Raw genomic sequence first — 16,300 nt, 5'->3', positions numbered from 1 at the left:
AACAGCGACACCGTATGGTATAAGATAGCAACGGACTGATAAATACCAGGCTCCTTGGGATTGGAAGCTGGAGATGAATGGGAAAACACATTTGAGAGATATTTAGGAGGAAGAATGGAAAGGATTCGGTGACAGGTTGGATGTAGTAGGGTTAAGGAGAGGGAGCAGTAAAGGATGACCCCAAGTTTCTGGTGAGGTCAACTCACCAGAGTAGATAATTATGCCATTCACTGTTCAACAGAGCCCAGGAAGAAGAACAGAGTTGGAGAATAAGAAGACAAAATTAGATCAGGAAGAAGGATGGACAGAAGGGGATAAAGCAAAATGAAAAAATTCCATTTCATACTCAATGATAGGAGTATTGCAAATAATATTTCATTTAATCCTCCTTATCACACCCGGGTTACAAAGAAAGAAACTAAGTGAAGCTTAGTGATCTGAAGTCATAGAGCAAGGGAAAAACAGAGCCAGGATTCTAAACCCTGTGCTGATTTCTCTCCTCCTGCTCTCTTGAAGAGACCAGTTGATACTGGACTAAGGATCGAGAAGTTAAGAAACTAGAAAAAGAACACAGACTTCTGGAGCAGCAGTGGAACAAAGCCTGCCCAAAACAAGGCCAGAAGGGAAGCAGACCAATCACAGGCCCTCCCTGCTCCTGCCTTGACAGCCTGACCCCTTGTACAGAGCAGGGAGTTTTAGTGGCCCATAACATACCTAATGAGACATGTGCTTTCATTTGTTGAGAAGCAAAGACAGGTAAGGCTAGGCAGGAAGGCACTTCTAAACAGACTCTTTCCAGGCCCCAGTTCTAAGGCCTCTTGCCTTCATAAAGAAAGCAGGCCCTGGGGGCCACAGGTCCAATAGTATCTAGTTATGCAGTAAGCAAATACCTTGTTATTGCCATCTGGGATCGTTAACTCTAAGTGTCAATTTGATTAGATTAAAGAATACTGATGACCCTGGTAAAGCTCTTTTCAGGTGTGTCCATGAGGGTGTTTCCAGAAGAGATTAGCATGAAAGCCTGAGTAGACTGGGTGGGAAAGATCAGCCCTCAATATGGTCAGGAACCATCCAATCTGCTGGGGGCCTAGAGAGAACAAAAATGGAGAAAAAAGGTGAATCTCTCTCTCTATCCGCTGGAGCTGGGATATACCCTGCTCTCCTTCCTGTTTGTAGACATCGCAGCCCAAAACTCTTCAGCTTTCAGTTTCCAGGACTTACACCAATGGCTCCATCGGCTTCCCTGGTTCTGAGGCCTTCCCTGGTTCTGAGTCCCTTTGGACTGAGCCACACTACTGGCATCCAGTTTGCAGAGGGCCTATCGTGGGAGTCCTCTTCACAACTGCATGAGCCAATTCCCCTAATAAATTCCCGCTCATGTATTTATAAACATATCCTATTGGTTCCATCCCTCTGGAGAACCCTGACTAATACAGATTTTGTCCATGTATTAGAAACTTAATCCTCTCTGCGACAGTGTCAAGAGGGTGGGAAATCCTATTATGGTAATTGAAAGGTGGAGCCTTGAAGAGGTGATTTGATTGTGAGGACCATGCCTTAGTAAATGAATTAATCCATTAATGGTTTAACGGTCATCATGGGCATGGTTCTGAGGACTTTAAAAGTAGGGATGAGGAGTTACCTCTCTGTGCTCCACCTTTCTCACCATGTGACACCCTGCATTGCTGTAGGGTAACCTCACCAGATGCGTTCCCTGGACTGTGGACTTCCCAGCCTCCAAAACTGTAAGCAACAGATATTGTTTCTTTATAAATTACTCACTTTCAGGTATTTTGTTAAAAGCAACAGAAATGAACTAATACACCATCCTTGGGGGCTAGGTGAGGAAACAGAACAACCTCCCTGTTTCCTAGAAGAACAAATTGCTGGCTTCCCAGTCCACCCCACTATGAGCTTCTCCAAGGCCAGCTCCTAGACTGAGGCACTTAGCTAGTGCACAATAGCATGAGACATCCTTCCCATGCAAAGGGGGAAAGAGAACAGAGGGGACAAGACGAGGTCATAAACCAGATTTATCAGAGACCAAGGGATGCCAACAACTGGGCCTTGGCCTACTGGGGGTAGTAGGAAGTGGCAAAAGGAGGGAGACAGATGGGTTGAGGAGGAAACAGATAGTAGAGTGTTCTTGAGCCCCACCCTCCATATGGAACTTTGGGAAGAGATGACCTTTCAGGGTGCCCTTGTGCTAGCATGAAATAGTCATAGCAGAGTAGAAATCATGGTATGAGGCGCTGAAGCAGGAAGAGGGCCAAATACAATGCTTGCAAGGCCTCCACAGCTCCCAAACAGCAGGGGATACAGAAGATGGCAGAGAGATGATAACCAATGGGCTGAGTGGGGTTCCTGTGCTGAAGGGCAAGGGATCCTGAAGTAAAAGCTATGGGGGTGGCCAGCCTAAGACAGAAACTGGATGAAAGATCACAAAAACCCCAAAGAGCCAAGGCAGGTCTGAGTCAGCAAAGGTAAACATTCTGGGCCCCTACTAGACCAAGAGGACACACCGCAGCTACACCAGCCCAGGACACAGTAGCACCAGAAGCAGCAACATCAGGAGGGCATAGACCAGGCAAGGATGTGTTATACCTCCGAAGCCGGAAAAGAAGAGCATGCATCCCAGTGGCCCTCCCCAATTACAGATCGCACCTTGGGATGGAAAAGGGAGCAGAGGACACTTGAGATTAAAAACAATCCAGAAAGGTAGTAGGAATTTTGAATTGACCAAATATGCAAAATAGACTGAATTAGGCCAAAAGTGACTGCTTTGAATGAAAAAAGCTCTGTTTAATTAGGAAGGTATGTTCTTCTTTACCACCTGCAGAAGTTAGGATTACAGAGTAAGACACGATCAGTTAAACAGAGTAACATTTTACACATGAAAATCGTAGTGTAAATCTTGACCCTGCTACATGTGGAGAGGGGGCACCCTAGATTCCCAAGAATCTCTATAAAAAAAACTGAGCTCAGAAGCCAAAGGAGCAGGCTACGATTTTCCTGTCACATTTGGTTTAGACTACTTCTACATCATAAGAATAGAAAGTGCTGGGTGACAAGAACATGATTCCTAGTGAATATAGAGAATGAGCAGAGCCAAAACACAGAAGCTGTCCTCTGTAGTGATCATACCTTTGATAACAAAGGGAAGGGACTGGGACTTGGGGCTTCAGGAGGCTCCAATGAAGGCCCTGCACCAAAGGTCCCTGGAGGACACTGCACGCCCAAGGCAGGCCATTTGGATAGATGTAATGAAGGAGGAAGGCAAGCAGCACTCACCCATCTCTGCCCGTATGTCACGGCAGCTCAGCAGCAGCAGCTTGCCTTTCGTGAGCAACTCGATAGGCATGTTGGAGACATGGGCCAGCCAAACATTTAGGTTGTTCACCAGCGTCACATAGTTCTTGATGGGACAGCCCCTCATGTTCTCCAGTTTCTGGGGCAGCCAGGCTTGCAGGAATTTATAAATGTCTGCTACCCAGTGATGTTTTTGGCAGAATTCCTGCACTTCCCACAGCATGTCCTAAGGGCAGACAAAGTGCTTAAGGCAGGGATGGGAGGCGATGATGGAAATTGGTGGGCGGCATCCCACTCCTTAAGCCTCTGCTCTTACCGCTAGCAGTGCCTGTTGTATAGTCAGTGCCTGCTGGATTCGAGGGTTGTTGTCTAGGTCTTCCTGCAGCTGCTCATAATTGCGGGGCAAATACTGGCCCCACAGTCGGTACCCACGGACCTCCAGGATATCAGAAATTGGGTGAGACTTCCAGGGCCACACCAATCCTACATTCGGGCCACAGAAGATGCGTACAGCATCGCTGGGCTGGCCCTGGAACTTGGGTGTCAGGAATTCTTTGTTCGAGTACTCCTCTTCATATTCCTCTAGTGAAGCACATGCCATAATTGCCCATGAGTGCCCACACACTCTCTCCACCCTGAATGTGTACACACACGTCTCATACACACACACTCACATACCCATTTCCCACTCATGAGTGAGTTTACACATACATCTATATCACAAGCACACTACATCAGACCCAGGGAGGGAATTTATTTTAAGATAATAAACTTTACTCTAGCTAGTATAAGCAGGAAGGGAATTGTTACAAGAATATTAAATGAGTTGCAGAATAATTAGGAGAGCTGAAAAACAAAAACGCTCTAAGCTAAGTGTCTAGGGCTCTGAGCTCCTGGCAAATTGGGATGTCACTGCTATACCACCAGCTATGAAACACACTGCCTCTGCTATGATTTGCAAAATAGATGACAAATGTCCTCCCTCTTTTGCCCACTTAATTCTGAATTGAAGTCTCATGTAGATCTAATTGGTGGATCCTAAATTTAATATGACACCTAGCTGGAAGGGGTTTTAGGAAGTGTAGTTAGCATTCCAGCCTCTGCAGAACAGAGGAGGAGGTGGGAAGAAATACTAAGCATGCCAGTCCTCAATATCTGCCTTAAGGAATATTCTTGAACCTGGCCTCCCCCTTAACTTTTTAGGAACTGGTTAATTGCTAAGTTCAGTATTTGTGTTAAAACTTTGTACAAAAAAAAGAGGAGAAAGCATCAAAATGTTCAGAAATCAGACCCATACCACAAACACCTAAACGCTATAGTGCTCCTAAAGCTCAGACCTCAGATCTCTTCTCTTCTGCATCTGTACTCGCTCCCTAGGAGGTCTCATCCCATTTCATGGCTTTAAGTAACATCTATTTGCTCCCAATTTTATCTCTAGCCCAGATCTCTCTCATTGAATTTCAATACCATTTGAACTGTCTATTCCACATTTCTACTTGGATGTCTAACATGCACTCAAAATTAGCAGGGCCAGGGCCGAGCCCATGGCACACTCGGGAGAGTGCGGCGCTGGGAGCGCAGCAGCGCTCCCGCCGCGGGTTCGGATCCTATATAGGGATGCCCGGTGCGCTCACAGCGCGCACTGGCTGAGCGCGGTGCAGCCGGTCCCGAAAAAAAAAGGACAAAAAAAAAAAAACAAATGGTGCCGGCCCGGCGCCCCCCCGGGGGGGGGGGGGGCGGGGGGAGCGCGGCAGCCCCCCCGCCGCGGGTTCGGATCCTATATAGGGATGCCCGGTGCGCTCACAGCGCGCACTGGCTGAGCGCGGTGCAGCCGGTCCCGAAAAAAAAAGGACAAAAAAAAAAAAACAAATGGTGCCGGCCCGGCGCCCCCCCGGGGGGGGGGGGGGCGGGGGGAGCGCGGCAGCCCCCCCGCCGCGGGTTCGGATCCTATATAGGGATGCCCGGTGCGCTCACAGCGCGCACTGGCTGAGCGCGGTGCAGCCGGTCCCGAAAAAAAAAGGACAAAAAAAAAAAAACAAATGGTGCCGGCCCGGCGCCCCCCCGGGGGGGGGGGGGGCGGGGGGAGCGCGGCAGCCCCCCCGCCGCGGGTTCGGATCCTATATAGGGATGCCCGGTGCGCTCACAGCGCGCACTGGCTGAGCGCGGTGCAGCCGGTCCCGAAAAAAAAAGGACAAAAAAAAAAAAAAAAAAAAATTAGCAGGGCCAAAAATGAGCTCTGATTTCTCTCCCCGCCCCTCACACCCCAAATTGCCCTTCTGGCAGTCTTCCAATTTCAGTAAATGGGAAATCCATTTTTCCAGTTGCTCCAGTCAAAATCTTTATAATCATCTTTGACTCTCTCTCCCACGTAACTGACCCAGCCATCACAAAATCCTGTTGGCTCTACATTCACAATACTTGTAAATCTAGAAACCAACCAATTCTCACCACATCTACTGTAACCTGCCCTCCTCCCTCCAAGCCCAAGTCACCATCATCTCTTGCTGCATTATCGCAATATCCTTCTAACTTTTCTTCCTGCATTGACCCTTGCCTCCAACACCTTACAGTCTCTGCTCCACATAAGATCAAGAATGAAAAAATAAATTAAAATTTTTCTTTTAAAAACAAGAATGATCTTTTAAAAATAATGCCAGAAGAGATTCGGAGATGATGGCAGTGGCAGCATAGACTTGAAATATCTCCCAAAGACCCACATAAAAATAACAGAGCAATTGGATAGTAAAATTCAAAACCCATGGTTAACAATTTTCACAAAATGGGCATAAGGGATCCTCACAAATCCTAAAAGACAAGTGGTGGGGACAAACCAACTATGGCCTCAAGACCCGTATGGTATCACCATTTGTGAGGAAGGAGACACAGGGGAACAAAGAGGCACCAGAAAGATCTGAGAACAGGAAAACCCAAATGCAGCCAATAAGCATTTATTAGAAAGCAGAGGGCCAATTTGAGGACAGTAGATAGAATTGGAAGGGGTTTTATCCATTCCAATAGCAGGCAAGGTAAGGTCTGTAGAAGCTAAAGCAATCTATTCCCTATGGACTACTGAAACCAACCAGCCAGGGTTCCCTTTTAGGATTGAGCTCAACATTAAAGAGAAACTGCTGGGAGTAGAATAAAAACTTAACAGAATAGAAGCAATAGAGAAAAAGGAAAGGTCCAGATAATAGTGGAGAAGAGAAACCAAATCCAGGAAATCTCAAAAAGCTAGCCATCATTTTTTTTCTTTTTTCTTTTTTTTCCTTTTGTCTTTTTTCGTGAACGGCAACGGATCGCAACCCTCAGTGTCGCGCCTGTACCGGACTGGGACCGGCAACGGGATCGCAACCCTCGGCGTCGCGCCCGCACCTCACTCAGCCAGTGAGATCCGAACCCTCGGCGGGAGCATTTTTTTCTTTTTAACACTACAGAAAAACAATAGAAAAGGAAACTGAGAGAACTATTCTGAACTAAGCCTCCTATTGAAAGTTAAGAAAAGCCGATTTTTCTAACATGAGCAACAGAAAGGTATCAATATCAAACCCCATACAAAGTTATTATTAAAAAAAAAAAAAAACAGTAAGGAGTAGAATAACATCCCTAGAGCCAATGAAAGCATGTCAAGAAAGAGATCAACATGATGCCTATTTGGCTGGCTGGTTAGCTCAATTGGTTACAGTGCAGCCTTGTAACCCCGATCCTCAAACTGGCCAGCCACCAAAACAAAAACCTATATAATATTTCAAAACAAGCTAAAAGACACTAGGAAAATTATCAGCACCACACTCTCCCGAGTGAGCCACGGGCCAGCCCTAGGAAAATTATATAAGTCATGAGAGTACAACACATATCAGAATTAGAAAAACTCAGAAATTATGTGACAAAACTAAGGAAAAAATTAGAAATAAAGGAAAAAATTTTTTCAGAATAGAAACTTCACTAAAAAGGAGCATAAGAGCATATAAACCCAACAGATAATGTCTTAAGAGAAATAGAAGGAAAATAATAATTATACAACTAAAAAAAATAAAATAAAGATTTATTTTAAAGGTTTTTGAGAGAAAAAGACAAATATTTGGGATAGGTGATAAGGACCTAACATATATGTAACAGGAATTCCTGAAGAAAAAACGAACCAAGGGAAGAGAACAAATATGTAAACTTTGTTTCAAGAAAACTGTCCTGAAATAAAAAAGATTTATAGCTACATTTTGAAGGAACGTATCTGAGAATCCTACCCCAGAATGCTCAATATCAATGAGACAGAGCAAGGCTAGGCCTGTGAACAAAACTGACTCCATTTTCCTTGCAGAGGACACTTCTTTACTTTTCTACTCCTCAGTCATGAGACTTCCCAGGGCACATGATTACCCTATGGCCCGCCCTGATAAAGTGATATAAGAGGGGAACAGATATTCACTGAGTTGCAAAACCCCTCCCCAAAGCTGTGATTGTAAAAATTACGTTACAGATTAACCTTAATAACCCTTTAGGAATTACTGCATGCACACAAAGCTTCAAGGTGACTGCTACAATGACCCTCCTGGGGTGATGATAAGGAACACCACCACCATTTTGGACCTACTGAGCAGGCACAAGGACCAAAGCCTTAACTGAGCATGTGCCCATGATGCAACCAGGAAGAACAGAATGGACCACCTCCAGTGATGCTGGCCTGCATCCTTAATTCCTTTCCTTATAAAAGACCCTGAACAGACTAATATCCATAATATACAAGGAACTCAAGCAAAAAAATCCAAATATCCCAATTAAAAAATGGGCAAAGAAGCTGAACAGACATTTTTCAAATGAAGACACATAAATGGCCAATAGGTACAAGGAAAAATGCTCAACATCACTAGTCATCAGGGAAATGCAAATTAACACTACATTGAGATACCACCTCACCTCAGTTAGACTGGCTATAATAAAAAAGATGGTGAGTAACACATGCTAGCAAGGGTGTGGAGAGAAGGGAACACTCCTGCACTGTCAATGGGACTGTAAATTAGTACAACCACTATGGAAAACAGTATGGAGGTTCTTCAAACAACTACAGGTAAATCTTCCATATGATCCAGCAATCCCACTTCTGGGATCCAGAGGAATGCAAATCATCATGTCGAAGGGACACCTGCACTCCCATGTTGATCACAGCTCTGTTTACAATAGCCAAGACATAGAACCAACTTAAATGTCTATCGATGGATGAGTGGATAAGGAAACTGTGGTATATACACACATGGAATACTACTTTGCCATAAAAAAGAATGAAATTTTCCCATTTGCAACAACATGGATGATCCTGGAGAAAGTTATGTTGAGTGAAATAAGCAAAGCACAGAGGGATAAATACCACATGTCCTTACTCATAAGTGGGAGCTAAGAGAGAAAGAAGGAAAGAAAGTCCACAGTAGTGCATTGGAGTTGCAGAGGGAGAGAACATACCTTGGGATACAAAGTGGAGCATGAGGGAGGGGAAGGAGGAGGCGGAGAGAGGTTGGGGATAATTGGATGGGGGACACGGGGTACAAATGCAATTTGTGGTCAGGTGCATGCTGCCATTATGGATCTGGCCTTCACATCTTGGGCACAAGGTATAACAACCAGCTTTGTATCTTGTGAATATTCATTATCAAATAAATAAACAAATAAACAAATAAAAGACCCTGAACAGCTCCCCTTGTGGGGATAGCTTTACTGCAGCTACCCCTCTTATGCATAAGTCTATCTCCTCTTTTAATAAAGCATTGCTTGCTTTACTGCTGGGTGCGTTGTTCATTTCTACAACCCAAGAGCCTAATTTGGTATAAGCCAGGAGGTAAGGGGACTCTGGGTGCCAGGGATAGCCCTGAGATTTTCCCCATGTGGCACATGTGCTGCTCAAATATCTGCATCAGTGAAAATTGGAAAGCCTTGGGCACCAGAGAAGACTCTAGCTCTAAGAGGCAAGTGGCCAGAGACTATTTTGCTCATTTGTCTCTGCTGCTGGTAAGTCTCCCCTGGAGTCCCTCGCCTAAATTCTGACAAGACAATGCTTTATTCTCTTTTACTCTCTCTTTTGCTTTCTCTTTTCTTCCTCTTTAAAGTGACTGCCAGACAACTACAGCTTAGGCTCCTCTCACCCTGTGAGGAGCATGCTCCCTCTGGCCAGCGACGGCTTGCCCTGATGGGTAGCTAGCAGAGGTGGGAAGGCCAGTCCTACACCATGAAGATCTTGCTTGAGCAGGTTCCCCCTGACAGGGGATTCATGAGAGAAGTGGGGATTCATTCCCATGCTGCACAGTGACTGGAAGTCCGGAAGCCACTAAAATTCTCTTTACCTTTCTCTGATTTTATGAGCCATCTTCTGCTGTTTGGTTGGATTGTATCCGCTACTATGTAGGTGCACCCTGGAGAGCTCCTGGCTATGCTTTGTTTCTGATTTAAATCTAGTTGGTACTTTTCTTCTTTGTGCCGACAATAATGGGGAGAACTATTTTTATCAATTACTATGCCAGTGGAATGAGAACGAGTAAGAGGTTGGCTCCGCCGATTGGGACTAGGATAAAGTGGACCCCACTGTTCCTCTTTTCTCTTTGTTTGTTTGCTTGGTTAGACATAGCTGAGTACCGGTTATCTGAAGAAACCTTCCTACATCCTTGCACCAACTTTTGGACTTTCCAGTCATTTGTTTAGTGCAAGAGGGCAAGCTGAGCCTGGTCTGCCAGTGACATCAAGACATATTCTACTAAAATTGCTGGATTTCAAGAAAAAAAAATCTAGGCGAAAAGAACAAAAATTAGATTACCTTTAAACTTTTTGAAACAACTCACCATGCTTGAAAAAAAGTAACATGTTTAATATATGCAAAGGAAAAAAATACGATCCAAAGATTTTATATCCAGCAACACTAATTTTCAAAAGGTACAAACTGTTATCAGCATAGAATTTGATAACTTTGTTTCTACAAGCCCTTCCTGAGGAACCTACTAGAGAATGAACTTCAGACAAACAATATGACTAGATAGACATCAACAGAAGGACTGCTGGTGTACTTATCTTGAATAATTAAAATTAAATGAGGGTTAGAAGGGAAAGAGTATGGTATGAGATGACGATGTAAAGAATGCTGGTGATTCTCTTGCATGCCAGGTAGAGACAGCCTATCTGAAGAACGCAAATCTGGAAGCATATTAGTTGACCACCCAATAGCTATTTCCTTCCTCCTTCTTCTATGGTGGTAGGGCCCGTCCTCCAGGAGAAACTGAGAACATCAGCTATTTGATTTCCCAGGCTTTCTTGCAGCTAGGGGTAGCCATATGAACTAGATTTTGACAATGAGATGTAAAAGTGAGTCTGCTGAGGAGCTTCTGGAAAAAAATTCTCTTTCCTGGTAAAATGTGAGATCAGGCACAGAGAGCTCTCTTGCTAACCTTGCCTTCCCTTTCCCTCCTAATTTTGCCTGAGAATGGGATGCTTGTAGTTGCAGCTTGTCTTGCAATTATGAAGCAATAAGCATGAGAATGAAAATTTAAAAAAACAAAAAAAACACTTGATTGTAGCCTCCCCCACCACACACACTCTTCTGAGAAAATCTGTTCTTACCTATAGCTAAAAACAGGAAGGAGCGAGAGAAGGTACTTGATGACAGTTTTGAGCCCCAACCCTGGACGTGCCTCCCTCAAGATTTCTTGTTTTTATTGTTTAGGCCACTGTGGCTCAATCTAGCTGTTATGGGAGCCAATAAATTTCCTTTTTGCTTACCTGGTTTTCAGTTAGGACTATGTAATCCAAAATCAACCTGCGCATTCAGGTCCATATAATAGATATTTATAGCCAAGTACAAGCATAGTTGAAGATTGAAGCGTCTCCCACCATACACATCCTTCTAACAGGATTTATCTGTAGCTAAAAACCAGTTAATGTGCACCATGACCCATTCCCCTTGCCATAGTTTATGAATATGTGATTCAATGTACAGGATAAGTTGAATCAATTGTATTCTGTGTCTTAAAAATCTGAACAAAATCAAGTCTTGTGCACAGGCAAAATAACTGAAAGATCATACAGTCAAGGACAGAGCTGGAGCCATAGAAAGTTTCAGTCATTTGAAAGCAGTAGTTATAAGGGAGCAGAAAATCCAAGAGAAGCAGAGATGACTAGTCTTAGGAATCCGGAATCGGAAAGATGCGCAGAGAGAAGTAGAGATGAAAGGATAAGCAGCAATTTGAGAGACAGGGGCTCTCCTCCTGACTTTCTAGTTTCAATTTCTGTGTAGAGATGAAAGGATAAGCAGCAATTTGAGAGACAGGGGCTCTCCTCCTGACTTTCTAGTTGAAACTAGAAGGTTGGTACTGCTACTTCTTTTTTGCCTTTGAATTTAGTAACTTTCTGTTTTGTGAGATCCAAAATACAAGACAAGGTTGAAGAACAGTGATTCAAGGGGCCAGCACCCATGAGAGTGCTCAGGCAATATGGTGCTATACAAAGTCAATCCGAGTGTGATTCCAAGCAATGAAAAGAAAAGCTAGTTTATTTTTAACACAGTCTGGTTAAAGGAATATCCAACAAAATAAAACAAAACAAAATAGAAATCACTAATAACTTTATAGCCAAGGTAAGAGTGAAATAAAGTTTGCTTATGATAGAAATCTGATATCAAGTAAATCAAAGAAATGTAAATTACCTGTCATTTCTGAGGGATTTGGGGCTTTGATTTAAAATATGTATGTAAAAAAAAAGAAGAAAAAAGAAAAAAAGAATAAAATATGTATGTAATGATATAATACACATAAGTCAACATGGAGTTGCATTTTTATTTTTTTTATAAAAGATGACTGGTGAGGGGATCTTAACCTTTAACTTGGTATTGTCAGCACCACACTCTCCCAAGTGAGCCACGGGCCCGCCATAGGAGTTGCATTTTTAAATATCAGACCAACTTTGAAAGGCCTAAATAATATAGATTTTTACTGTAGGTTTCCTGAATGAGTGACTCAGACATTTCACACAAAGCAAAGCTTCTTGTCAAACATATTTATACAACTTTTTATCTCTTCAAAATTTCTAACAGAGTAGCAAGAAAAAAAATTATCTCTTTCCCTCTCATGTATAAATCCACTCACTGAACACACTGCTTTCCTCTACACTTCCTCTTCCTGTTGTATTGCTCATACCTCACACTTCCGAGAGACCCTCCCTGACACGTGCAGTCCCCTGGCAAAAAAAATATGATAATCACAGTTTTCACTCTTTTCACTGTATCTCTAAGGTAACTTCAACACCATCCCAACCAAAACATTTTATACTAAAAATGAGACAAAATATTTTATAATAAAATATTTTATAATAAAAATGAGACAATTCTTTGTCTCTTCAGTGTAACAGATTTATCTTACTACAAGTATCAAAAAGATATTTTGATTTTAGTAGGATATTGTCATACTAAAGTTAACGTAGGAACTTTAATAGTTTTTGAACTTGACACCTGACAGATGAGAAAAGTGATTATCCAATTGTATTTTCTCAGTTCTAACTGCAGAAAATTTGTAAGAATATCAGACAGTAATATTAATACCCTAGTTTTTACTTGCAAAATGTCCGCTGGAAAATGTTGGAGAGCCCAGCATTAAGATTGAGGAATATGTTGCAACCATCTCATTTATAATACACTGGGTATTCTTTTAGTGACTAGAATCTAGTCAATGTATAAGTTTCTATTGTAAAGGGATTTATTCTTCATATTTTTGTGTGTAAGTAGAGGTATTGAAATCATTTTGTAATTTGGTTAAAATGCCATACAAATTTTGCCTCATTTAAGCAAAAGGTTTTTCAGTCAGATGTATGTTTCTTAGACTGCTAACAGTGCTTTAACTGATACATGTTTACCATTATTGAAAATTACTCAATTTTTCTTAAAGAACTCAAGTAAAATCTTAAATCAGGACTTTGGTCTGGCTCCTCCACGATATTAATGTGATTTTCCATGTGGATCTTTTTCTTCAAATGTTTTACTTTGACCACTTCATCCACCCACTTATATTCAACAATTGGGGCTGGCCAGTTAGCTCCCTTGGTTAGAGCACAACCTTGTAACACCAAGGTCAAGGGTTCAGTTCCCTGTACTGGCCAGACACAAAAAGCAAAAAAAAAAAAAACAAAAATAGATGCAACAATTATTAACATTTGCCATATTGCTTTATCAGTTTCTCCTTCTATCTTTTCTTTCCCCTAAACCATGTGAAAGTAAGAAAAAAGCGTCATGACACTTTGCCTTAAACACATCAGTCCATGCTGCTCTTTCAAAGTGGTAGGGACAACCTAAGACATTGTAGGTGAATATTTTCAGTTCACTAGAACTTAGAATAAAAATTCAAGGTTTTTTTTCTTTCTTTTTGAAAACTATCCCATGGAAAATACTATAGCATATCCATAATATGAATTAGTACAGCATGGAATGAGAAAATACTGTGAAATGCCTGATTTATTTAAGTCTTTAATACTAATAATAGTAAGGTGCTATCTGTGGCATGTATTACTATGTGCTGAGCACTATACTAGACATGCTACTTCTTTTAATCTTCAAGACAATCCTTCAGATTAGGTATTTTTTGTTATTCCCACTTTGAAGATTAGTAAACTAATGTGTCCGATTCCAAAGCCTTTCTTTACACTGTGCTATGTAAAACAAATATCAACAGTCGCGATCAATTAACCTAAATTCATTCAGGGAAAAAATATGCCTCAACTGGTGTGCTTTGCAAAAGATACAAGCTCCTTTCAATGACCTTTTTTCCTCCTTGTCACCTATTTCCTAAAATTAACTTTGTGTCTTTAAATCATCTTAATGAAAACATACCATTTGAATGGGGAAATTGAAAAGCATCTACATGTCAGAAGTGGCTGAATGCATTTAATAATTTTATTTGTGATAGCACTAGTACTATAAATAAAGGAAATGTGAAGATATATTTCCTCCCTGATAGTTAACAGATGTGAATACTAATAACTAATGATAACTGGTAACCATAAAATATCTCAGTAATATTGCTAATAAATATTCTATATGAAATAAAAGAGTTGTACATGGGTACTTCAAAAAGTTTGTGGAAAAATGGTATTAAAAGACGATATGAATGTTTCCAGGAACTTTTTGAAGACCCCTTCTATGAAATAAAGCAAATATTGAGCAAGCAGAGCTCTTCAAATAAGTACAAATTAACTTAGCAATCAAATTCCACAGTAAATAAAATGCAATTCTGACGCTGGAGAAAAACCTCACAGGGTTTTGGAAGGACAATGTACTCACACTCTTTCATACATCCTCTCATTGCACGCACATACACATAAGCACATGAATTAGTAAGCAAAAACACTCCCCAACCCACCTAGGCCCCGACACACGTCCGCAGTTAGAGCTGCTCCATCCACACCCAAGGCCTGACTCTATAGTCTGGGCCTCCTGCCCGCTTCCCATCCATTCGTACTCTAAACATGCCCTTCCCCTCCTTCCAACCTTCCTACCTCCTACCTATGTCTCCTTAAATACCTTTGGAATACAGGGAGTCCCACGAGGTCTTCAGGTCTTCAGACTGTATTACCTTCATGCCAGGATATGGAAAAGGGGCAGAAATGGGAAAACAATGAGGGATTCAACCCAGTCTGAGGGCTTCTGATTACACAGAGGATAGGAACTGGGAATTCCTATAGCCAGCCCTGACCAATCCAGAATACCTGCAAGGCAGAGGCCTTGACAGACTGTAGGCCCTCAGTTAAAATCTGGATCATATTTTCAATACAGGGCACATGAGCCAGTTGGCCAGAATCGTCAAAGATCAGCTGTGATGAGAGAAAGGGGTTCTGCCTTGGAGCCTGTCAAAGAAGGGCCAGGAGAGGTTGTGGGGCTAGATGCCAGTATACATCCCCCACCATCAAGCCTTTGACTGCCTGCCCACCTCCACACATGCCACCCACCACCTCACTTTCAGGATGTTGTCCACGAAAGAGGTTATCTCTTCTTCCAAGATAGAAATGAGGTTCTGACAAATCATGTAGTCAACCAGGCGGGCAAACCTTCCTAGCTGCAGCAACCAGACCTCTGCTTGTTTCAGCTTTTGCTGCAGCTGCTGGTGCTGTACCCTATGAAGGTATATGGAGCCCTGTCCTGTCCTGATCCTGTTGCAGTTTTGCACTCGCTCCTGCAGGCCCTGTTGCATGTGGTACGTGTCCTTGTGAACCTGTCAGGGTAGAGAGTGAAAACTCATCAGAGACAGGGAACTCACTGGAGACAAGAAACTTGCTGGAGGCAGGAGAGAAAATCAATTACCCACTGGTCTGTGCAAACTCTCAGGTCTTGGAGCCTGGAACTTAGAATCTAGATATGCACATGGAGGGCTCCTTTTCAGTAGAGATTAGTCCTAGAAATTTTTAAGTGACCAGAAAAGATGTGAAATGGAGAACATATATTGAGAGACCATAATGTGCCAAAATGATAGGCCAGACCTTTCTACTAAAAGTTCCCAGGGTGGAACTCAAATGGAAAAATTGTGCATATGTAAATAGAGAGGTTCACAATGCACAGAACAAACAAGAAAAAGATTGGATGAGTAAGGCCCAGCAATAATTCCAGGGTATGAACTCCAATCATTAGGCCTGGGTGACGTGGCCTGCTGAGTAGCATAATATTGCTTTATGTTACAGTAGAAGCTCTTTCTGAGCAATGACATAAACTTTAAGGGAAATATGGGATAAAAGCCTGGGAGCCTCTTTGAGGTTTCTTCTCAGATCTGGAAGGTTCCTCAGCCTACAAAGGCTGCTAACAGTTGCCAACTCTCTGGGCTTGTCCTGTTGAGGCACAGAGGGGAGACACCAGAAAGCTATGCTTGGCCAGATGGACCCTTTGTCCTCATTGCTCTCCTGTTCCTTTTGATGCTTCATAGAGCTTGTGATTAGAACTGATGGATGTCTGTGAATTGCATTTCTGCTACCCATGAGGTAGCTCAAGTCC

General features: G+C 42.6%; 1 protein-coding gene across 1 annotated transcript in view; it reads right to left on the bottom strand.

Moving 5' to 3' along the window:
- The window catches only part of LOC103597706 (dynein heavy chain domain-containing protein 1-like), a 65,169-nt gene extending 49,640 nt beyond the window's left edge, over nt 1-15,529 (bottom strand). Inside the window, exons 1-5 of the mRNA XM_008581576.1 lie at nt 15,276-15,529; nt 15,028-15,165; nt 14,843-14,894; nt 3,626-3,891; nt 3,292-3,535 (exon numbers count right to left, since the gene is read on the bottom strand). Of these exons, the coding sequence (XP_008579798.1) occupies nt 3,292-3,535; nt 3,626-3,891; nt 14,843-14,894; nt 15,028-15,165; nt 15,276-15,509 (934 nt within the window). The 5' untranslated portion in view covers nt 15,510-15,529. The remainder of the gene's footprint in view (nt 1-3,291; nt 3,536-3,625; nt 3,892-14,842; nt 14,895-15,027; nt 15,166-15,275) is intronic.
- Nucleotides 15,530-16,300: the final 771 nt, after the last annotated feature.

This window comes from Galeopterus variegatus, unplaced genomic scaffold, assembly GCF_000696425.1.
Source record: "Galeopterus variegatus unplaced genomic scaffold, G_variegatus-3.0.2 Scaffold2396, whole genome shotgun sequence".
NCBI lineage: Eukaryota > Metazoa > Chordata > Mammalia > Dermoptera > Cynocephalidae > Galeopterus > Galeopterus variegatus.
This window is presented reverse-complemented; position numbering and strand designations above follow the sequence as displayed.